This window comes from Anthonomus grandis, chromosome 7 (genome assembly GCF_022605725.1).
Source record: "Anthonomus grandis grandis chromosome 7, icAntGran1.3, whole genome shotgun sequence".
Lineage (NCBI taxonomy): Eukaryota > Metazoa > Arthropoda > Insecta > Coleoptera > Curculionidae > Anthonomus > Anthonomus grandis.
In genome coordinates this window covers 4,604,729-4,628,694 of record NC_065552.1, presented here as the reverse complement: position 1 = coordinate 4,628,694, position 23,966 = coordinate 4,604,729, and the positions used below count along the sequence as shown (strand labels likewise).

The window sequence follows — 23,966 nt, the reverse complement described above, 5'->3', positions numbered from 1 at the left end:
CAATTCTAAAATGTCAAGTCCTAAGGAGGATAGGACAGGACAACCTTATACTTATACGTTTGATTTTTCTCTCATCAAATTAGTCCAGGCTGAAAATTAGTCCAAACTTTTGGACTGTTCCAAATTTAATATTCCACAAAGAATTTAATTTTCTTATTTCTTCTATATTGGGACTGAATATTGAATCCTTGTGTTTTAATTAGATGTTCCAGTAATTTTCCATTTTATTATGCCACAATTAAATTATGGTTTGTTTCTTTCAACCTTTTGGAATAATTATTTTGTTCTGTTCCAGGCAATTGAAATTCTTCTAAAGTCTTCCAGGTCGGTCAATTTAATAACTGGAAACCTTGTAGTTTTGAAAAGAGATTAAATCTTTCATGAAGTTAGAAAGAAATTGAAATTTGTAAAAATATTGGACAACTATACTGTATTTCAAATAGGCAGAGAGTAATAAAATGTAAATTTCCGAAAGTTTTGTGGTCGTCCATGGGCGTAGGTAAACTTAGTACCTACGAGGGTGGTCCCAGAAGTACCCGACCCAAGAAAGAAAAGACGAAAATTTTGGAAAAAAATTTATTTATTTTTCAGCATAATCTCCTTTCAGCTCTATAATTTACTTTTCCTAACGATGTTTTATAAGTTCGATACCCTTTTTATAATAAGAACTGTCTTGCGCCTCGAAATGGCCATTAACTGCAGACATCACTTCTTCATCGTTGGAAAATCTTTGACCACTGAGCCAGTTTTTTAAGTTTGGAAACAGAAAATAATCTGAGGGGGCTAAATCTGGCGAATAGGGTGCATGAGGTAGCAATTCAAACTTTAATTCGATAATTTTGGCCCTTGCAATTAATAACGGATTTGTGAGCTGGTGCATTGTCTTGATGAAACAACACTTTCTTCTTAACCAAATGCGGGCGTTTTTGCTTGATTTCTTCGCTCAAACGTTGTAATAAGTTCGCATAATACTCGCCGTTGATAGTTTTACCTTTTTCAAGATAGTAATTGAAAATTATCCCTCGCGCATCCCAAAAAACCGACGCCATGACCTTGCCTGCAGATGAAACGGTTTTCGCCTTCTTTGGAGCCGGTTCTCCCTTTTGAGTACATTATTTTGATTGTTCTTTTGTCTCAGGTGTGAAGTGATGGACCCATGTTTCATCCATGGTTATGAAACGACGCAAAAATTCTGCTTTGTTGCTATTAAATTTCGCTAAACACTCAATTAAAACGTCTTCACGACACTGTTTTTGCTCGAGTGTGAGCAAACGCGGCACCCATCTTGCATACAGCTTTCTCATGTCAAAATTTTCAGTTAATATGCGATGTACCGCACTTTTTGAAATGCCTACTATGTCCGCTAGCTCGCGCACTTTCAGTCGACGATCATCCAGTACCGCTTTGTGAATTTTCTTTAAAATGTCTGGAGCCGTCAGCTCATTTGGTCGACCATTGCAATGCTCGTCTTGGCAGCTCGTACGGCCTCGTTTAAACTCTGCTACCCAATATTTTACTGTTGTTAACGAAGGAGCAGACTCACCCAGAGTAGAATCCAGTTCAGCTTTGATATTGGTTGAGCTAAGGCCTTTGAAATAAAAGTATTGTATCACATAACGATGATCAATTTTCACAAATTCACTAAAAACGTTCACTATTGATGGCTGCCAAACAAATACGTAAACGTCTTCAAACTTGAAACATATGCTTTATAGATTGTATACTTTCTAATACACTGATATTTTTCAAACTTACTACCGACATCTCTAGGTCAGGCCGGGTACTTCGGGGACCACCCTCGTAGTTAATGAATAAAGCGAGAAAAGAAGGTAGGATTCGATCTCTATTAGAAGGGTACATGTAGGTGCGATTTTTAAATGTAACACAGATTAACACGACACTAAACGTGCAGTTAGAAGAAAAGTTCATTCTTTGCATATTATGTTTTATTATTTATGTATTTTTTCAAATTTCAATAAAGCTATAATATTTGGTTTAATTTATATTATAATACGCCTTTGTCGTATCATTTTCAATTTTTATCCAATTGATAACAATAGATTAATCTTATAAACCGATCCAAGTCTGGGTGGTATTACCTGCACTTCGTCAAAGGAATTAATTTTGCAATACAAAGTTTTGGAAATGGCATAAATTATTGGAAGTTCACCCTGTACCCCTTTTGCATATTTTTGCATACTCTCTATCTATTTGAAATAGACTATAGTTTAGCATTTTTCCAAAAAAAACTAAATCTGGAAAAAATTATCCTTGGAATATTTATTAAAAGATGCTTATATTAAAGAATTAATTTTTATTATTTGAAAATCGTAGAAATAAAAATAAGAAAAAAATACTAAATCTGACAAAAGGATCATTAGATCTCAGAATTTTTTTTTTCTTTAATTCATAAAGTTGACCTTTTTCCCTTAAAAAGGTCAACTTTATTATGTCTGATATAGCGGCTTTAAAATCAGGTCAGTCGGGATTTACGGACTCGCTAAACTTTTTTAGTGGGAAAATAGACGATTTCACAGTCCAAATGGAGAAACTAAATATTCTATCTAAGACTATGGGGAACATGTAGCACGAATTGATCGAAGTGCGTAAGGAGTGAATGTCTTTGAGGTCCCAAATTGAATTAATGCCTCAAGATAGTCGTAAATATAATGCTGAATTATGTGGCATCCCCGAGAAGAAACAGGAAAACGTCCTCACTCTCGTAAAGGAGTTAGGATCTTTCATTGGGAGTAACATTCAAGATGACAATATCGTGTCATGTCATAGGGTTGCCAGATATGCTAAGGGTACAAATAGTTCAACCCAACCCAAAAACATAGTGGTCAAATTCTCATCCGTAGCTAAAAGAAACGAATTTATTAATGCTGCTAAATTGAAAGGAAATCACGGGTTAAAGGCAACAGACTTAGGATTTGAACATGGCCCAAAAATATTTGTGAACGAACACCTTTCACCCTACTATAAGCAACTTCACAAGAAAGCTAGGGAATTTTGTAAAAATTCTAACTTCAAATTTTGCTGGGTGAAAGAAATGAAAGTTTTCATAAAGAGGGACGAGAACAGCAAAGCCATTAATATTATTAATGAGCACACTCTGTCTTCCGTGCTAGCATCACTATAAACCATATATTCTAATTAGTACTTTTGTAATTTCTTGTGGCAACTTTTTTTTAATGACTTCGTCTCAGCAATTTTTTATGTACTGCCAAAACACCAGAGGCCTTAGGACAAACACAGTAGACTTTTATCAGTCTGCCTTCACCTGTCTATGCGACTATATCTCAATTAACCGAGTCTTGGTTAAATCCCAACGTTCTGGACTCGGAGCTGTTTCCTAACAACTATAACGTTTTTAGACTTGATAGGAACGCTAACATTAGTGGCAAAAGTGATGGTGGCGGTGTCTTATTGGCGATTCGTGACGTATACCACACGGAACTTGTGTTGTAAGTGGTGTAATTCTAACACAATAACACAACTTTTTGTCTAAACTAAAAAATATTATAAGCACTAATATTAATTTAATATGGTCACAAAAACCGAATGTTAAAGATTTATTGCCTATCAACGCCACTGATCCTTGCAGCAAAGCATTTTCTGATGATTTTTACTTTAATAATCTAAAGCAATTTAATCACGTCTTTAATGCTCGTGATAAAATTCTGGATCTTATTATTTTTAATTCTACAAAAGTTATTGTAAACAAAAGTATGGATCCCTTTGTGCCTGAAGATAGCCATCACATGTCTTTGGATATAAATGTTAATTTAATATCGGAGAAAAAACTTATGTACGGAATTACAGGCCTATTCCCCTACTTAGTGACTTTGGTAAACTTTTTGAATTTTTGCTGTAAAAACAATTATTCTTTAAGGTCAAAGTAGCTATTGATGTTAACCAACATGGCTTTTTCCAAAAAAGATCGGTAATAACCAACTTAATACCATTTATTCAGAGTATAAACGAAAGTATGGATAGTGGTCTGGAAACTTGTACCGTGTACTTTTCCAAGGCTTTTTATCAGGTACATCATCCTACACTTTTCGTGAAGTTGGAGAATTTCTTAATTAAAAATAAATACTTAAACTCATTAAAAGTTATCTAACAAATCGCTCTCAGTACGTTGTCATAAATGGAGTAAAGTCTTCTTGTACAACCGTAACTTCAGGAGTACCGCAAGGTTCTCATTTGGGACCGATTTTGTTCTCAATTTTTTTAAATGACATTGGTCAATGTTTCCCTACCTGTAGATATCTTGCATATGCAGATGACCTAAAAATCTTTACAACAATTAAGAAGGTATCAGATTTTCGTGCCCTGCAATCTGATCTTGCAAATTTTGAAAGGTACTGTACCTTAAATAAATTATTTATTAATCCAGAAAAATGTCATTCTATACTTTTTAGCAGAAAACCATCTCAGACACAAAACAAATGTGATGTCTATCTCGGGGGCACTATCTTGAAGTATGTGGAGTTTATTAAGGATTTAGGTGTGACGTTGGATTCCAGACTGCTCTTCGACGTTCATATAGAAAACATTGTTCAGAAAGCTCTAAAAAATCTAGGTTTTATAACTCGAATTACAAAGGGTTTTAGTAATCAATCATCTTTAATATTATTATATAATGCATTCGTTAAACCTACTATAGAATACGCGACAGTGGCTTGGAATCCGATGTATCACAAATATATTGACCAAATTGAAAGAGTTCAATGCAAGTTTGTAAATATAATAAATTTTCGCTTTAATAGACTGCCCTTTCTGTCTGGAAAATTTACATATCAACATTAATCCTTATATTTTGCGTAATAGATCGACCATAGCATCTCAAGATATTCTTAAAACTATATGTCTAACTCTCCATTGTTCAGATTTGAATAATGATATATTTTTCTCCAGTATGACTTCATTTAGGCGATACTTAAGAATTTCTACCTAATTTCGCAAAGAACGATAAATATTGTCTTATTGTCATTATTCATCTGTATATATGCTTCTTTACTGTTTATAAGAGATACTATTAAATAAGTTAGTTAGGTTTATATTGCTTGGTGTATTTGTTAGGTTTGGTGAAAATGTAATGTTTGGCAAAGCGCTTATTTGTATTTAAATTCATAAGATACTTTGTGCTTTCCTGTTATTTGATTGCTTAGTCTATCTGTAGGAGAGCCTTCTACTTAAATAAATAAATTCATGATTTCTTTAAATTCTCATATCTCTGAAATTAAGAAAGTTAGAGACTAGAAACTTGGAACAGAAAATCTTACAATAAAATCATTGGATACCTATTTTAGCGTTTTTCTCCAAAAGTGAAAAATCGTCCTTGGAAAAGATTTTTTCCTCTAATTGAAAATGCTCATATCTCTGAAATTAAGAAAGTTAAACAATTGAAACTTGGAACACAACATCGTCCCATAAAATCATTGAACATCTATTAATGCATTTTTCTCTGAAAAATTTGAAAAGTAAAAAATCATCTTCAACATCATCTTCAACATCAATCTTCCTATAAAATCATTGAATATTTATTTCTAATTTTTAAATTAAGTTAAAAATTGACCTTGGAAAACACTTTTATTTTTTAATTGATAAATGCTTGTATTTCTGACATTACAAAAGATAGAATTTTCCCATAAAATTCTTGACCACCAATTTCAGCAATCTCTAAAAATTTTAAAAACCAAAAAATCACCCTGAAAAAAAAATTCAATAACGTATGAAGTGAGAATAATATTAAAGGCTCTATTATTCCAACAGACACTGCACCTGCACCTAAACCTCACCTAACCCAAAAATAACCTCAAAACAAGCAAAAAATAAATAAAATAAAAATATAAACCGAGTATAGTCGTTAACTAACTGGCATAAATCCAGAGAGACGAATCAGTTTCTGCGAAGATTCAAGATATTATTAAACAAACATAAAGTAATTTACACATGCACGTACGACCAAAAGGTGTGTGTTTCTCGTATATTATATTTTGCCGACTAAAAATAAAACCGTATAAGCGAATTAAAAAATAAAAAGCTACACTCACTGGAGAAGTCTTTTGACAGGAAGTGACCGTTTCCGGTCGCATCTCACAAAAACAAAAAAAATAATAACGTCTCCCATTCGTATTGTGAACACGGATAGAACAAAAGCACATTTATTTTACTTTTAACAGATTATGACCACATGTTTGTTTGTTTTGTGCGTGTGTAGGCCTATAAGCCGCCGAAAAGTCTCTTTTTAAATTAATCTACTGAATTGGATACATATATGGGCGGTTGTCTCAGTATTGGGATCTAAGTTGACCTACCAATAAGATTGTTTTTAACTTTTTTTTATTTTAAATTGGCATCACAGCGGCTATCAATCTCCCTGACAACTTTGACGTAAAATTGCAAAAGGGTTTGTAGACAGCATATTAAACCGCTGTTAATAATTTTAAAATTCAGAAATTTTCTTTGAGGAATTTAAGTCAGTTAGTTTAAAGTGCTGTGCACAAGCTTAAAATCTTATGTCGAACCTGTCAATATCAAGATTCTGACAACTTTTACGTTAAATTCAGCGTGATCAGCTGATGACAGTGAGATGTACAAATAGACCCATGTGTAGAGAACCCTATATATAGCTCATATATGCGCACTAAAGAAAATCGAAGTTGGCTTGGAATATGACGGGTCCAAGATAGCGATGATTAGTCTAGTGTGCAAGACAGAGAACGTTATGGGCAAACTAATGTTCGATTAATCTAGTGTGTCAAACAGAGAATGCTATAGGCATACGCTATTGCTACTTGCTAAATAAATAAATCATCTGGTTGATTGTATTATGAAATAGCACCCATGTGTAAGTCAAAGATTTGACAATTGACAACTATGACAACTGACATTGTTGACAACCAGCCATGATATGGACAACTGTGAACATTTAGGTAAGCTTGTAAACAACACTTTGAACCGACTGAATTAATTTCTTTTAATTATTTCTTGATTTAAAAATAATTTTGCAACACAGAAATTTTCTTGTTAACCCTTTAGCATTGACGCGGTTCAAAGTGCTATCTATCAACTTTTTCGTAATTTTACGTCAAAGTAATTTGGGTGTTGAGATTGACAGATTCGACACAAGATATCAGGGAGATTTGTAGACAGCATATTAAACAATAAATCGTTTCGTAATTTTAGGTCTCAGTTGTTTTGACATTGACAATTTCGACGTAAAATTTGAGAGGCGTTTGTAGACAGCATATTGGGCCACTGTGATGCCAAAAACGAGCAAATAAATGCTGTATTTTTATTGGTCGTTTACTTGCGCCATCTGTACCGGAATTAGTGGTTTTGACAATGAACAGTTATGTCAACTGACGATGTTGAGAAATAGCCTTGACAAATTTAAGGTTCTAAGGAAGCTTGTAAATAACACTTTAAACCAATTGAATTACATTTTTCTGAATATTTCTTTGAATTTTAAAATGTCCTTGCAACAGAGAAATTTTCCTGTTAGTCCGGCTCAATGTGCTGTACCAAAAATTTACAAATTAATTCTGGATTTTTATTGGTCTATTTTTTGGTTGTTTGGTTTATAGTTATGACAATGTTGACAAACAGCCAGGATAAATTTAAAATTTTAGGCAAGCTTGTACGCAGCACCTTGAACCAACTGAACTAAATTTCTCTGATTATTTCTTAATTTTAAAGCAATCTTGCAATACAGAAATTTTAAGTCAAAGTTGTCAGACATTGACAGGTTAAGTATAATATTATCAATATCAAGATTCTGACAACTTTTCCGTTAAATTGCGAAAAGTTGGTTCAACATGCTGGGTACAGGCTCTGCTAAGATTTTATATTTGTCATGACTCTTTGTGAATATTATCAGTTGTCATAAATGTCAATTGTCAAAACTACTAAATCTGGTATGGTGGGCGCATATAAACGAAGAATAAAATTGCATTATTTATTAGGTAATTCCTTGGTATCACAGGCGGCTCAATATGCTATCTACAAACCTCCGTGAAAACTTATATCGTCAATGTCAAGACCCTAAAATTGCAAAAAGGTTTGTAGACAGCACATTAAACCGGATCGATCCATGCAGCGATTAAGATTTTTGTGTTGCAAGATTATTTTAAAATTAAGAAATATTTAGAAGAATTTAGTTTATTTGGTTCAAAGTGCTGTTTACAAGCTTGCCTAAATGTTCAAAGTATCATGGCTGTTTGTCAACGTTGTCATTTGTCAAAACTGTCAATCTGGTACAGTCGGTGCAAATAAACAACAAATAAAAATCCATGATTTATTTGTTAATTATTTTGTATCACAGAGGCTCAATATGCTGTCTAGAAACCTCCCTGAAAACTTGTGTCTAACCTGTCAATGTCAAGACTCTGACAACTTAAAATTACAAAAAGGTTTGTATACAGCACATTGAACCGGGTCGATGCCAAAGAATTAACAAGAAAATTTCTGTATTGTAAGATTGTTTTAAAATTAAGAAATAATCAGAGAAATTTAGTTCAGTTGGTTCACAGTGCTGCGTACAAGCTTGCCTAACGTTTTAAATTTATCCTTGCTGTTTGTTAACATTGTCAGTTGTCATAACTGTCAATTGTCAAAACCATTAAATCTGGTACAGTTAGAGGAAGTAAACGACCAATGTCGAGGATTTATTAGTTAATTTTTAGTATCATAGCGATTCATTATGCTGTCTACAAAACTCTCTTAAAATTTTACGTCGAAATTGTCAATGTCATAACTCGACAACTGTGACGTAAAATTGCGAAAATATTTGTAGACTCAATGTGCTGAGCCAGGCAAACAGGGAAATTTCTGTGTTGCACGAAGATTTTTAAATTAAGGAATGTTTAGAGAAATTTAGTTCAGTTGGTTTAAGGTGTTGTGTACAAGCTTCCTTAAAACCTTAAATTTGTCACGGCTGTTTGTCAACATCGTCAGTTGACATAACTGTTCATTGTCAGAACCACTAATTCTGGTACACATGGCGCAAGTAACCGACCAATAAAAATACAGCATTTATTTGCTCGTTTTTGATATCACAGCGGCTCAATATGCTGTCTACAAACCCCTCTCAATTTTTACTTCGAAATAGTCAATGTCAAAACTCGACAACTATAACGTGAAATTGCAAAAAGATTTGTAGACAGCACTTTGGACTGCGTCAATGCCAAAGGATTAACAAAAAATTTCTGTGTTGCAAGATTATTTTAAAATTAAGAAATATTCAAAGAAATTTAGTTCAGTTGGTTCAAAGTGCTGTGTACAAGCTTGCCTAAAATTTTTAATTTGTCATGGCTGTTTGTCAGCAATGTCAGTTTTCATAACTGTCAATTGTCAACTAAATCTGGTACGGTTAGTGCAAGTAAACGATCAATAAAAATCCTGGATTTTTTATAATTTTTTTGTATCACAGCGGCTCCCTTAAATTTTACGTCGAAATTGTCAATGTCAAAACTTAACAACTGAGACCTAAAATTACGAAAACATTTGTTGTTTAATATGCTGTCTACAAATCTCCCTGATATCTTATGTCGAATCTGTCAATCTCAACACCCTGATAACTTTGACGAAAAATTACGAAAAAGTTGATAGATAGCACTTTGAACCGCGTCAATGCCAAAGGATTAACAAGAAAATGTCTGTGTTGCAAAATTATTTTTAAATCAAGAAATAATTAAAAGAAATGAATTCGGTCGGTTCAAAGTGTTGTTTACAAGCTTACCTAAATGTTCAAAGTTGTCCATATCATGGCTGTTTGTCAACAACGTCAGTTGTCATAGCTGTCAATTGTCAATTCTTTGACTTACACATGGGTGCTATTTGATAATACAATCAACCAGATGGTTAATATGGTCAATAGCATGTTGACGTTAAATCTTATGAGACTTCAACTTTACGTCAAATGGCCAACTGTAATTTATATAAGTGTGCCTATAGCGTACTCTGTTTAACACACTAGATTAATCGAACATTAGTTTGCCCATAACGTTCTCTATCTTGCACACTGGACTAATCGAACAATCAAGCAATCATCGCTATCTTGGACCCGTCATATTCCAAGCAAACTTCGATTTCCTTAAGTGCGCATATATGCACTATATATAGCATTCTCTGTTTTACACACGGGTCTATTTGGAAATACAATCAACCAGATGATTTGCTAACAAGTAGATACTGTATGGAGCTGCAGTTTTGGTTAAAAACTTATTAACCTGTCTGGGTTACTGTAAAAATTGCATTTTGTTCCTGATTCCATTGCTAATGTGTTTTTTTAAATTTTGTGAAACTTTCGAGATGTGGCTTTATCTACAATCACACTAATAAAAAAAATCCAATAATTAGACCGCTATAAGCCCCACCCAAAGGCATTGGTACTTTTTACGCGTGCGCACTACGAAATTCATGTCTGCACGTGTTTCAAGCATTTGTTACTTACATTGTGTCAAAAAAAAACACCAACATTGGTTTTTATTATTGTGCATATAGCTTTCTCTGTCATATGCACGGGGCTAGGCAGTTTCCATAGGCATCCGTCTATCTCTTATAAACCACGCCCAAATTTAAAAAAAATGCCATAATTCAAGAAGGCTTACATTAACGAAATATCTAATTAACATGACATCTATGCACTGTCTTACGCACGGGGTCAAACAGTTTCAATTCAAAGCGATTTATTCCGTGAAGTTTTGACTCATTCATTTTTTATCTAAAGATGGCGTCCTCATTATCATTGACATCTATGAACTGAAGCTGAACTGATCATTTCCCAAGCCAACTTTGATTTCCTTTAATGCGTATATAAAGCTTTCTGTCTTACACACGGGGTAATTTAAAAATACAATCAACCAGATGATTTTTTACTATACAAATCGGCAAACCGAATTTTTTTACTTTACGTAACATATAGCAACAGCGTATGGAGTTTACGTTAAATTATTAACTCGTCTGGGCTACTGTAAGTTGCATATTATTCTTTATTTCATTGCTAATCTCTTGTATATAATCTAATTTGTAAATGGACCTTAGAAAGTCTTTCACTCACTTACTTTCTATCCATACTAGAAAAATCAGTCTCTAGTCCTTAGGCCACTCTAAGCTACGCCCCAAAGAGTGGCACTTTTTACGCACACTCAGTACGTATATTGACATCTGAGCATCTCTTTCTTACTTTCAGGAATCGACTATATAAACAGAGACAATTTCCTCGCGGAACTGGATAACGGCGTGGTCATTTGCCATTTGGCGCAAGTCGTTTGCGAAACCGCCAAGAGGGCGGTCAACACTGGATTGGTCAAAGGGGTAAGTTCAATATTCGGAAACAAAAAAATGTAATAAAATATTTTGCAAAATTCTTATTAGATCGTACCCACCGTGAGGGGCAAATGTTTCGAAAAAGCCATGCGCAGGAGTTTTTTCTCCAGAGATAACGTGGCCAACTTCATAAAGTTTTGCAGAACGTTGGGGGTACACGAGAATTTACTATTTGAAAGCGACGATTTAGGTAAGTCGAGGTGTGCCATTCTGATTCAACTAATAATTAGACTAAAACCAACTATTGCAGTCCTTCACAATCAACCCCGTAACGTTATCCTTTGCCTGCTGGAAGTAGCTAGGTTAGCTACGAAATACGGCATAGAACCACCGGGATTGGTGCAGCTAGAAAAGGAGATCGCCGAAGAAGAACGAAACAACTCCGGAGATTCCGGATTGAGTTCTTTATTGTCTTGGCAGTTCCAAGCGAGCCCTCCAAGGTTGGAATCGGATTTGAAAATGAGCCACAGCAGGTAAAGTTCCAACTCATTTTCCAGTATTTGCAAAAAAACATTCAAATTTTCCAGATCAACTTCTGCTATATCACATTATGCGCAACGTTGGGACACTGGTCCTCACGTGCTGCTCATTGAAGATCCAAGAGACAACAGAGCTTCCGGTACCAAATTATTGTTTCCAAATTGTTTCTTTATTAAAGGGTTTTTCCATTCTTTTTAGGTGATAATACTCTTAATTCCCTCCCTACTATTAAACCCAGCGGTGCTAGTGACGGAGTACCCAGTGATAATACAGAAGACGAAGAGTGGTCCAGAGGAAGTCCAGAAGATCCAGATTTGGATGTGGCTGATGCCATCGATACGAGTAGGCGCAGTGTCGATATTAAAGGTGAGAAGAGTACACAGTTTGGATATAATGGATTGATTTCTTAACATTATAATTTTATTCAGGTGGGGGTGATACACCAACGCAAAGCCTAACCACAGAACTGGACAGAAAGGTTCAATTGGCCGCCCGTTTAATGCAAAGAAATTGCAACTGCGCCAACGGCAAATGCGACAAGTTGAAAGTGAGGAAAGTGGGCGAAGGGAAGTACAATATTGCCGGGAAGAACGTTTTTATAAGGGTAAGTAGGGGTGTTCTGCAGTTGTTTATAATATTTAGGGAAAAGGTTGGGTGTATAAAATCCTCTCTTTAGGCCTTTTTTTAAACATTGTGTGACGCAGTTCCACCTGGGAACCATCCTGGTTATTTTTCTTCACACAACCAGTTACAGCGAGACTTTTTACATTTTTCAGCTCCTGAAAGGTAGACACATGATGGTGCGCGTGGGAGGCGGCTGGGACACCTTGGACCACTTCCTGTTACGTCACGACCCGTGCCAGGTGAAGGTCGTAACCCGGGAGAGTCCCGACCGGGATTCCCCGGACGCTTCCAAATATTTGCACATTCGCGCCAAGTATCGCAGTCCACCGCCCAGGGAGAACCGGGAGTCGGTCACACGCTGAATCCTGCCACCGACACTTTCACTCATACGCCCACGAGCACGCGCAATTAAACACCGAGTAGAGTGAGGAGTGCGGAAGGAAGTGTAGAGGGAGCTCTACATTTGTATCTTTATTGGAGTTTAAAATTGTCACGTCCACTGCACGTGATAAGTTGTCCCTATCGAGGATGTTTTAAGCATTTTGTCCTAAAAAGAGACAACAATTTTACCCCAAGAGTTTCCTCTACACGTTCCGCACTCCTTGGATTAGAATTATTAAGAGCACGGGAAAATTGAAGTGAATTTTCCATTTTTCACCTTCACGTACTAAAAAATTCGTTTTTTTTTTAAACTAAAATTGGGAAACTTCAATTTTTCCATTTTTCACTAATATCTTGCCAAATACGACTGACTTGCTTTTTTAAGGGGTTTTCTACGGGGTGTTTGACATAAGAATGGACAGAGTGAATGAAAATTTTATTTTTAGCACGTATACGGTAATTTATTACAATTTTGCACCGTATCAAAGATATCTGAAGCAATTTTTTCTGTAATTTTCGCAGTAAGTTATTGAAATGGTACCTTAATTTTTCATATCGTAATAAAGGGGAAAAGTTCTGGAAAAATGAAATTGAGGAAATTTTCATGACAATTCTTCTTTTTTTAAAATTTTCTGATGTTCACAAAAGTCAGGACCTAGGAAAACTGAAATTATGGAAAATCATTTTATTTATTACTTTTTTATATAGGATTATGAAATTTTCGGATGTTGGTCAAAATAGTGCCGAGAAGTCGCTCAAAATTTTACTACTTAAAAAAATCGCTGATGATAAACTCTTGGAGATGAAATGTCGTCGTATTAAAATTTATTAACGAGATCCACATCCACTGCAAGGAATCTGGTGACATGTGACGATCCTTTTAAGAGATCTTAAGCTAAGGGAAATCATAAACTATTGAATTGCTTAATAATGAATGGGTCAAAAGTCCATTGTTTTCAACATATTTACACTTGTTGTTATTTTTTAGAAAATCTTAGATTAACATACATAATTGTATTGTTTTACCAAATAAAAACCTAATTTTATTCAAAAGTAGTGGTAAACAAAAAAAATCTCTAAACATTTAACCATTAGATTCCATAAGTTCATAATACCACAATTGTCGACAAAAATTGATGATTATTTTAAATAACTTTTTCCGAACCCAATCTGCATGACATTCTAAAAACTTCTACACCTCACTATAGCTATTTAATGAAATAAACATTTTAACACACAATTTCACTTTTTACAACACTACTAGTCAGTTGAATAAGGTTTGCAGCATTAATTATGGGTATTTTTATATATTATGCGTTTGCAGCATTTATAATGCCTTACCGTAATCCTGAAATGTGCAGGACCTCTTAAGATCCTCTTAAGAAATTCTCGTCAGATTCCCATCTTAAATTCCCGTTTAATGAAAATCGCCGCTGTGAACTTGTGTAAACTTTGTGCAAAATAAAGTATTGGCGTAAGGGAGGCCGGGGTTAGTTGCAACAATTTCCAGAAATAATTTTTTTGTAAAAAAGTGAAAAGGGAGAAAAAATAATCAAAATGCATAAAGAATTGTAAAACCCTCTTTTATTAGAACACGCCTCTCGTTTATTAAAATATTTTTTTTTCTACAAAATAACGAAAAAACTTAACTTAGGCACGCTGTTACAACTTGCTCCAAGTCGGGGTTAGTTGAAACTGGACTGGGGTTATTCGCAACAGTAGGTTTTATTAACCTATATTATTTTCTATATCTTTTCTATAGATTAAAAACTAAAAAAGGAACTGATAGGAATATAATACTTAAAAACATACAAAAGGACAAGACTAAATACGTTCTGCAGTTAGTCTGCAATCTACATGTCATCATCGGAGTCGCAATTCTGACATACGAAAAATGGCGTTTTGTTAGTACAATCCTCATGGGCCCAATAATGGCACTGAGTGCACTGCACCCATTTTTCTTTTGGACGAGAATTATTAAAAGACTCTCCAACAATTTAGGCAAAATGTTTCCTCTTCCTCCTCCTTTGAGCTGCAGGGAGCCTTCGATTTTCGAGAAGGGCGGAATTCTGTTGTAGTCTCTGATTTCGATGTTTCTCTTTACCTTTTTTTTTATTCTTTTTGAATCTTTTGCTCATGTATAAGTTCAAGTTCTTGCTTATTTGGTGAGTCGGTCCAAATGGCGGATTTGCCGCGCTTTCTGCCTTTTCTTGTACCAGTACGTTCTGCAGCCTGTGGAGTGGGTCATAAATCTTCTGGAGTAAAACGATTCTTCTGAATACTAGTGGATGGACCAGGTTGTTCTATAACTTGCGGTTGTACAACTTCTAACTCATCGTTGTTTGGAGTCTTTTCAAGGGTAATAAGAAGTGGGGGCAAGTGAGTCTGTGCTTTCCCATTTTCTTCTACCTCATGGGCAATTACCAGTGGTCGGTCACTAACTGCAGAAGACAGAAACTCGTCCTCACTAAAGATATGCCGATCAAAAGGGTATATTCCCGATACTTTAAATCCAGCTTGGATGTTGCTCGGTGTTGACGCTAATGGTAATGCTTCTTTTGCAATCGCAGGAATGTTATATATCGTCATTGTTTTGCCTGGATTATTTCGCATCCAGGCATCACTGACAGCATTGACATATTTTTTTAAAGACCCGTAGACAGAGCGGTCTAGTGGCTGTAATTTGTGGGAACAATGCGGGGGCAAACTAACCACTATTATCCCATTTTCTTTACAAAAATTAATATCGTTTAAGGATAAATGGGATTCATGATTATCCAATAGCAGCAAGACAGGTTTTTCCTTTGTGGTTCTAGTGTGTTTTCCAAAATGTGTTAAGAAAATAACAAACTCAGTTTCTGTCATCCAACCGGAAGGATTGGCTGCTCCAATACATCCAAGCGGTCCATTATTAACAAAATACTCCCTGTAGTTTTTTCTAGGGAACAAAAACATTGGCGGAACTGAGTTTCCATTTGCGTTAACTGCAAAGTAAAATGTGACTAGAGTCCCTCTTTCGGCCGACGTCATAAATCCTACTTGTTTCGTCCCACGTTTCGCAATTACCCTGTCCGGCTTTTGTACAGTCGTCATGCCCATTTCATCCACATTATATATTATATCTTGGGGCTCAAATGTATAGCGGTCCAAAATTTCCTGCAAAAGGTCAAAAAAACTTTGCGACATTGTGTTTATTAAAGCTCGTTGCACGACTAAGGCTTGTTGCTTCAGGACACCTTAGAGATAATGTGGGATGACGTTTAAGGAAAGCTTCTAGACGGTGTTAGGATATGGACATAACGGGGATCATTGATCCTCGACCATAGCAAAGCCCCCTCGACCATTGGTCCGACCCTTGCTCCGACCCATGCGCCGCAGTGGTCACATCGAGGTTCGGAGCATCGCATTTTTACACTAGTTTGGCGTAAACAAGCGTCGCATAAACATAGATTTTTTAAACTCCTCTTCATCAGATGAAGAAGATATTATTTTGAGTTGTAGTGCTAAAAAGTGGTACCTATATAAAAGGTATCAAAATACGAAAATACAACGATGAGGCAAAATTTGTACGAGAAAATTTTAAAACTTATTTTATGCAACAGAACCAAATTATAAACTGGTAGTTTAAAAAAAAATTGTTTATTCTTACCTGGCATATCACACTCATTTGCTATTTCATTCCACATTTTTTTAATAATAATGCAGTTATGATGATTTTTGTCTATTTTGTTCCAAATAGGCTCTCGAGCAAAAACAAGCCCGATTAACTTTTCTTTATCCATGTTAAGCGACGGCAGCGATTTAACGCGACATTCTCCGGTCGAGGGTGTAAAAAATACTAAGCTCGATTTTTACCCTGGTACGATGTAGAGACCTTAGCTCCGACGCGCTATGCGCGGAGCGATGGTCGGCGCTCCAATGTTGCCACACAGATCTAACAGTGTGTATTTATTTTTTATGGCGAGCAGAGCTATGGTGCAATGTTATGGTCAAAGCGATGGTCGGCGCTCCGTTATGTCCACCCACTTAGTCTGCGACCCAATAGAGCTACAAATTTGTTACGCGCGCGATGAATATCGGTAATATCTCTCATGTGTATTAATATTTATTTCTATGTTTTATATATATAACGTACATACAAAATCGTTTGGGGGTAAGTTGACACTTGTTTCAACTTACCCCCACAGGACTGTTTTAACTAGCCCCACAGGACGGCATTTTATTATATTTTTCATAACTAAAACTAAACCGAAAAAATCACGCATTTGAGAGTAGATTATCATAAAACATACCTTCGTTCACTATTTATCCAAAAAAATTATTAATCCTTAACGTTTTTACACTGTAGTGAAAGAAAAACTGCGTCGCACTTTATTTACTCGACCAGCTTAAAAACATAAAATCTGTGCTTGCTCTCACAGTTGGTAGCCGACTGACCTACGGGTATACTCGAAGGTAGAGGGTCACAAGGCGAGCTAAATCGATATTTTTCGATACTCCTGCCATCTACCGTTTTCGCGTGAAACCGGATGTTTCAACTTGCCCCTGTGTCAACTAACCCCGGTCTCCCCTACTCTTTATTAGTGTATGGAACATGTGGGCGATTTTGTCTTGCATCTTTTAATAAAAATATTATTTTAATAATTTTTTCTAGCTTCTGACAAGCCATCAACAAAGCTAAATAATAAAATTTTTGTTGCAAATTTTAATGACTTTTTCCTTTTGTTTATTAATTAAAAATCTGATTTTTTCCAGCATTTTTTTAAATCTTGATGTTGATTTTTGCATCTCATTGAATGACTCATAACTCGCAGATGTTTTCAATAATTAACAATTTGCGTCGGAAATGATTAATTTTCTAACTTGTGCAGTTTTCAAGCTCTGATGGACTTTGGACCCATACACTAATAAGGAATTTAATAGTTTATGATTTTCCCTAAGTGCCCTTAAAAGGATCGTGACATGTTACCAGTAACCCTGTATATGGAATGTCCCAAATGCGAGGGTGAATAGAACCAAGAAAGAGTTGATGATGGTTGCTGAATGAGAAAACGTCGTGTCATTAATTTTAGTTTACAAGTCATCTATTTCGCTCTTCAACCTAAGATAACGCCAAGATCATTTTTTAAATTTTGGTATGGAAATAATTTATTTAAATCGACCTTGTTACTCTCAAATTTGGGACAGCCCTATATATTCAGATGATAAATATTTTTACACTAATATACAGGGTGATTTATCAAAAAAAAATTAAAAATCTTTGGCATTAAATTAAAAAAAAATATATTTGTACCATTGACTCTTATTACAGCATACACAGAATAAAAAAAAACAAAGTGAACAATCAAATCCGTTATTCCGATCACTTATTGGAATTTTACTTAAAATTTAAATTTAGTCTCACTTAAAAGTTCCGAGCCTGTAAACTCGGACTCTTAAAAACAAAACAGTTCAAATTCATCTTAAAGAAAAAAGTAGATTTCCTTTTGAGAAACGAGTCGAGATCTGATTTTTTTCCTTCCGAAATTTTAATAAAATCAGGTCTGTACTATACGTGAAAGATCTAAAAAATATAATAAAGGAATTTCCGTCATAAGAAGGATAAGAATTATTAACAATTAATTACTCAAAAAATAATACGTCCGAACCTGAATGTTTCAGTTTTTTTTTCACTCTGTATCCAAATACAGGGTTAATCCGTAATGAAAGTCACGTCTCAATTGTTTTTTATTTCCAAATTAAAAAAAATATAAATTTGGTCCATTAGCGCGATGTTTCGTGAAACACCCTTGATAGTTTGGCCTCAATTCTCTTAAAAATCAAAATATTTTTAACGAGTTGGTACTCTTTTTTCAGCTAATTTTTCCTAATTGATTCAATGGTAAAATCAAATTTTTGGTACTAGGAACAATATTTCAAAAATCGGAGAATTTACTTAGAATTCAAAATATCCCCACCGACTTGGTACTTTTTGCAATTTTCCTTTAAAATAAAACGCACACTTCAAGCATACAGTGCCAACCAAAAGTGGAGAAACTTTTAATTTTAATTTTTTTCTTATTAAAACTAATTCGAAGTAGTTGTAAATAATGTTTATGGTTATATCTAGTAGTGACGAAAATAATTAGAAAAAAAAATTGAAAACAAATAATTTATTACAAAATATGCAAACAAAATTTATTTTCTCTAAGGACAAAAATAATAAGTGGCCACAAAATACTTTGTGGCATAACCGTTATTCTTCACAACTTCACTACACCGTCTTGGCATAGATTCAAGAAGACTGTGTATAATATCTCCGGAAATTTCACTCCATGCTTCTTTTAGGACTTGGAATAATTCGTCTTTATTTCGGAACTTATTCGGATTTTTTTGTCGAACTTTTTTGTCTAGGTGCGCCTCACAAGTTCTCGATGGGATTTAAATCTGAACTTTGAGCTGGCCACTTCAGAACGTGAATTTGTTGAGAGGTTAGGAAATTTTTAACAATTTTAGAAGTGTGCTTGGGGTCGTTATCATGCTGAAATTTCCAAATTAACGGCAAATTATCCTCGGCGTAGGGAAGCATATTATTCCTTAAGATCTTTAGATAATATTGGCTATTCATGATCCCATTTATTCTCACCAGTGGACCAACGACATGCCCGGAAAAACATCCCCACACCAACACATTACCGCGTCCACGTTTGATTGTGGGAATAGTGTACTTTGGGTTGAATTTTTCATTCTCGGGACGTATAACCCACCTCATACCATCTGACCCAAATAAACTTACTTTCATCTGACCATAAAACGTTTTTCCATTGATTATAGGTCCAATGTAAGTGTTCTTTTGCGAATCTTAAACGAATTTGTCTATTTTTCGTTGAAATGAAAGGTTTTTTTACCGGTCTCCTGGCTTTTAAGTTGGCGTCACATAAACGTCTTCGAATAGATCGAACTGAAAGGGAAATGCTGGGATATGCCTTTTTCATATCTTCGGCGAAGAAAACTGGATTTCTTATAGAACATAGTCTAATTAGCTTGTCAGTTGCAGATGTTGTTTTTTTGGGTCTACCTGGCTTAGAGATGCTGGCAGTAGTGCCTCCAGTTTGCCACAATTTGATTTGTTTACAAATGACACTTTTATGAAGATCAAGTTCTCTAGCGATTGTTACTTGTTTCACTCCCGCATTGTGCTTCTCAATTATAAGTTTTTTTATTTGTTCAGATAAATTTATACCTCGAGGCATTTTAATACTAAATAGGCTTCTTCACAATCAAAAACGAACTGCTTCAAACGAGACCTATTTAATTTAAAATATTTAATACAAAAAGTTTCTCTATTTATGTCCTCAAGTAAAAAAACATTGTTTACTATTTACATTCCTGTGATAAATATTCAAACCGTTTTGGTATGAATTTATGGCTTAGGCTAAGATAAACATTTTTAATACATGGTGTCACAAAAATTTTGAATATATTATTATTAAATTAGAAAATAAATTAAAAGTTTCTCTACTTTTGGCCGGCACTGTATATAACGTTGATCTAGAGGGTAAAAAAGAACTGCGAAAAATCGGTGCGTTATGAAAGAATTCTGAGGTTTAGATTTTTCTGTCCATAGTCTGTATGTCCTTATCTTAAATACGTCAAAAAAACTGCCAACTTGTGATTCATTCTACAAGCAAGTCAAAACATACATTTCAAAGAAAAGCTTATAAAATAAATCAAATTTTCCAAAAAAATAAGCCATATTGGCTTTTGGAAAATTTGGTTTGCTGTCAAATTACAAACCGTTTTTTTTAATTATTACTTTAATTCATTCACTTTTTCAGTGTGATTCAAAAAACCGCAATGTGAATCACCCTGTATGTTGTTTAAAGGCCTAAACTGCCAAAACAGTACTGATTAGTAGGCCAATAATTTTAGCCTAATTTTATAAATGACCTAATAATCTAAATTTTATATTTAATAGTTCACTTAATTGTATGTTATTATAATTATTAGCGTAATCCCCTTTTGATATTTTATCGAGAAATTTACTGTTTCTCTCATTTTTTGCCATATATGTAGTTAACGAAACGGAGCCTTAACTGAATAACTTGTCCTTAATCTAAAACCGTATAGTGCAAATTCCGTATAGTAATAATCCTTTTTAACCGTTAAGAGATGTTTTGTTTATGATATTTTTTACGATAATTAAACCATTATTATGGATAAATAATTAATATCGTAACTTTATACAATTGTAGTGTAGTTACGGCACAATATAGTTTATTACTTTTATGTAGTGTTACCCGGTAGTTTTTTGTACATATTTTTTTACAATTAAAGATTAAATTTATATGGATAAGTATTTCATGTTTTATTTTCACGCATTTCAATAGTTCCATTCATAGAGGGCTGACTATTTACATTCGGTTATAATTGAACAAAAAGCAAAGTTTCCTGATGGTGGATTCAGTATAAATTTTCCTATCGATTTTAATATAAAAAAATAAGGAGCGTATGTAGAAAAAAATAAAAATCGGATGATGGACTCCTTGAAGAGAAAAAGCCGCATTACAAAATCATTAGGAAATATTCTATTCCATTGATACACAGGGACACACTGGATTATAGAAGTATTTTCGTACGCACAATAATAATTTAGTTAGTTGAGTCCGAACCTGATTTTTTTCAGGTTTTTTAACTCCCTAATACCATACAAAATATGATTAAAATCTATACAGATCGTGTTTTCGTTTGTTACTTATAGGAAACCGCATAGAGGCGAAATTTTGTAACGTCCCACGTGTACCAGTGCCTGCGACAGAGCACCGCCCCGACCCACAGTGCTTCGACCAATAGACAAAAATCGAAAAAATGACTTGTTTTTCAGAAGTATTTAAATACCTTATCTTAAAGACCACAAACAAATAGCCACTATTCCACAAAAATGTTATCGCAAATAGCATTTTTTGTTTATAAATATTTGCGCCAAAAATAATAAAATCTCGCGTGTTGACTGGTACCTTTTTGTTATTAAAACTTGAGTATACTTTGTTGGTGTTTCAAGACAAGCGGTTACAAGTTGAAATCTTTTTTAAACATGGACAGTGTACAACAAGGTATGTACTTTAATATCATGTATTAAAAAATTTAAAAGTCATTTATCATTTAACCATATTAAATGTAAAAGTAGTTTGCAATAATTTTATATTTCTCTTTAAATTTGAAACTTTAAAAAGGCATATAAAAAAAGCCTCTTAAAACCATTTGTAGTTTTTACATTTTATTGTTCCAAAATCCATTTCCTTTTAAATTTGAGCAATCCCTCGCCTCAGTTTTATTTCGAAGCTTGTGTTATAGATTCACCAAGCAAGATTGTTTATTAGTCGAATAAATAGAGACAATTTTAAACAATTTTTGTAAAACTGGTTTTTATTAAAATAAGTGACACTTTGACCTTGTTTAAAATAAAGAATTCAAGCAGTAGCTAGTACAGACTGTCAGAAAGCGAGAATGTTAATTTTTTTAACATGATTTAAATGAATGGAACCAATCGTATTTTCTCTAAATATTGATTGAAAATCCTAAAGTTTAAATGTTTTATATTTTTGACAATCTCATCTTCAGAAACCATCGCATCATGAATATATTAAGATAGTTTATTGAATCCTATATATCCTTATCTAAGACCAATCAATCTAGTTCTTGAAAGTATTTGCTGTTTGTACTCTTTAATAAGGCACTAAGTTTCCTGAACACAATTTATAAGAAAATTTTTCCTATGAAGTACGGCAGCTCTCTTAATCAGTTGTTTGATCTTTTAAATGTAATTATTCACTTAGATGTACAGATTCAATTAAATTTTCCCTATTCCTGTATTCTCGAATGTAAATCAATTATAGCTTTTTTAACTTTTTATGTTATGACACGTCTTGAAATTTTGTATCTTTTTGAGTTTTTATTTTTTTTTATATTACGCTTTCCATAATAAATAAGCACGCTCAACTTATACAGCTCTCGTGGAGTATTTGAATTATATTAATTGAGTAATTTTTAAAGCGTATGGTGAAGAGAGTTGAAACGAACTTCACCAAGCAAAGCAGCATTATTTGCCTTCATTTTAATAAAAAATGGAGTATAGCATCGCGAAATCGTGTCAGATTTATGGAAAAAAATAAAATTTGGTTACAAACGTAGTTTGTAACCAAACGTAGGTTACAAACGTAGGTTTGAGTTACCATTACTAGAATGTTTAATAGGCGGAAGAAAAGTCAATTTAAACTTAGAAGTCGCTGGTCCATTCCGTATTCGTGGTAGGCCGCTAAAACCATTTACAGAGTCTTCAAAGCGGACGAAACTTCGGCGCGCTAAAAAAATCACTGCTGGCAGAACATCTGATGAAATTTTATATACTGCAAAACTTGTAAGTAGTTCATCGCCGCCAGATACATCTCTTATTTCCCATCAGGCATTAGCTCTCTATTTAGATCTTGACTTATCAGAAAGAAAATACAATTGATTGCGCTCGGTAGTCAATAAAACGGGAGTACATATTTTTCCAAGTTTATATACCTTAAGATATCAAAATGCTTTGTTACCCTTTAAAATTTGCGCCACCGAAATTTCAGCAGAAGTTAATTTACAAGATATATTAAATTCAACAGCTCAAAGCATTATTAAAATAGCAAATATACAGGAAAATAGAAAAGTGGAGCTGATATGCAAATATGGTTTTGATGGTAGTTCTGGCCATAGCCAATACAAGCAAAAATTTTCCGATACATCTTTGACAGATGAATATATGTTTTTAGAGACTACGTGATGTACAAAGTAAAAAAGATATATGGGTTGATTCTCGTTCATCTTCTACACTTTTCTGTCGACCTTTTAAATTCATATTTCAAAAAGAGAATAAAGAGCTAGCGCGCAATGAAGAACAAGAAATTAAAAATAAAATTAATGACCTTAATAATTTTATTTTAAAATTTCACTAACTACTTGTATAGTATCATTTAAAATGTTGTTCACTATGATGGATGGTAGTGTAGCAAATATTCTCTCTGACACAAACGCAACATCCAGGTGCATCATCTGTGGATCAAGTCAGAAATAAATGAATTTGCCAAATACCAACCGTCCTTCAAAAGTAGAAAACTATAGCTTTGGTT

The 23,966-nt window shown here is 34.1% G+C and overlaps 1 protein-coding gene across 2 annotated transcripts in view; it reads left to right on the top strand.

Annotated features, from left to right (window-relative positions):
* The window catches only part of LOC126738146 (growth arrest-specific protein 2-like), a 108,899-nt gene extending 89,807 nt beyond the window's left edge, over nucleotides 1-19,092 (top strand). For both annotated transcript variants that reach the window (XM_050443322.1, XM_050443323.1), the window contains exons 3-9: nucleotides 11,204-11,328; nucleotides 11,389-11,530; nucleotides 11,591-11,813; nucleotides 11,868-11,959; nucleotides 12,019-12,186; nucleotides 12,249-12,424; nucleotides 12,597-19,092. In XM_050443322.1, coding sequence (XP_050299279.1) covers nucleotides 11,204-11,328; nucleotides 11,389-11,530; nucleotides 11,591-11,813; nucleotides 11,868-11,959; nucleotides 12,019-12,186; nucleotides 12,249-12,424; nucleotides 12,597-12,806 — 1,136 coding nt within the window. In that variant the 3' untranslated portion in view covers nucleotides 12,807-19,092. The remainder of the gene's footprint in view (nucleotides 1-11,203; nucleotides 11,329-11,388; nucleotides 11,531-11,590; nucleotides 11,814-11,867; nucleotides 11,960-12,018; nucleotides 12,187-12,248; nucleotides 12,425-12,596) is intronic.
* Nucleotides 19,093-23,966: the final 4,874 nt, after the last annotated feature.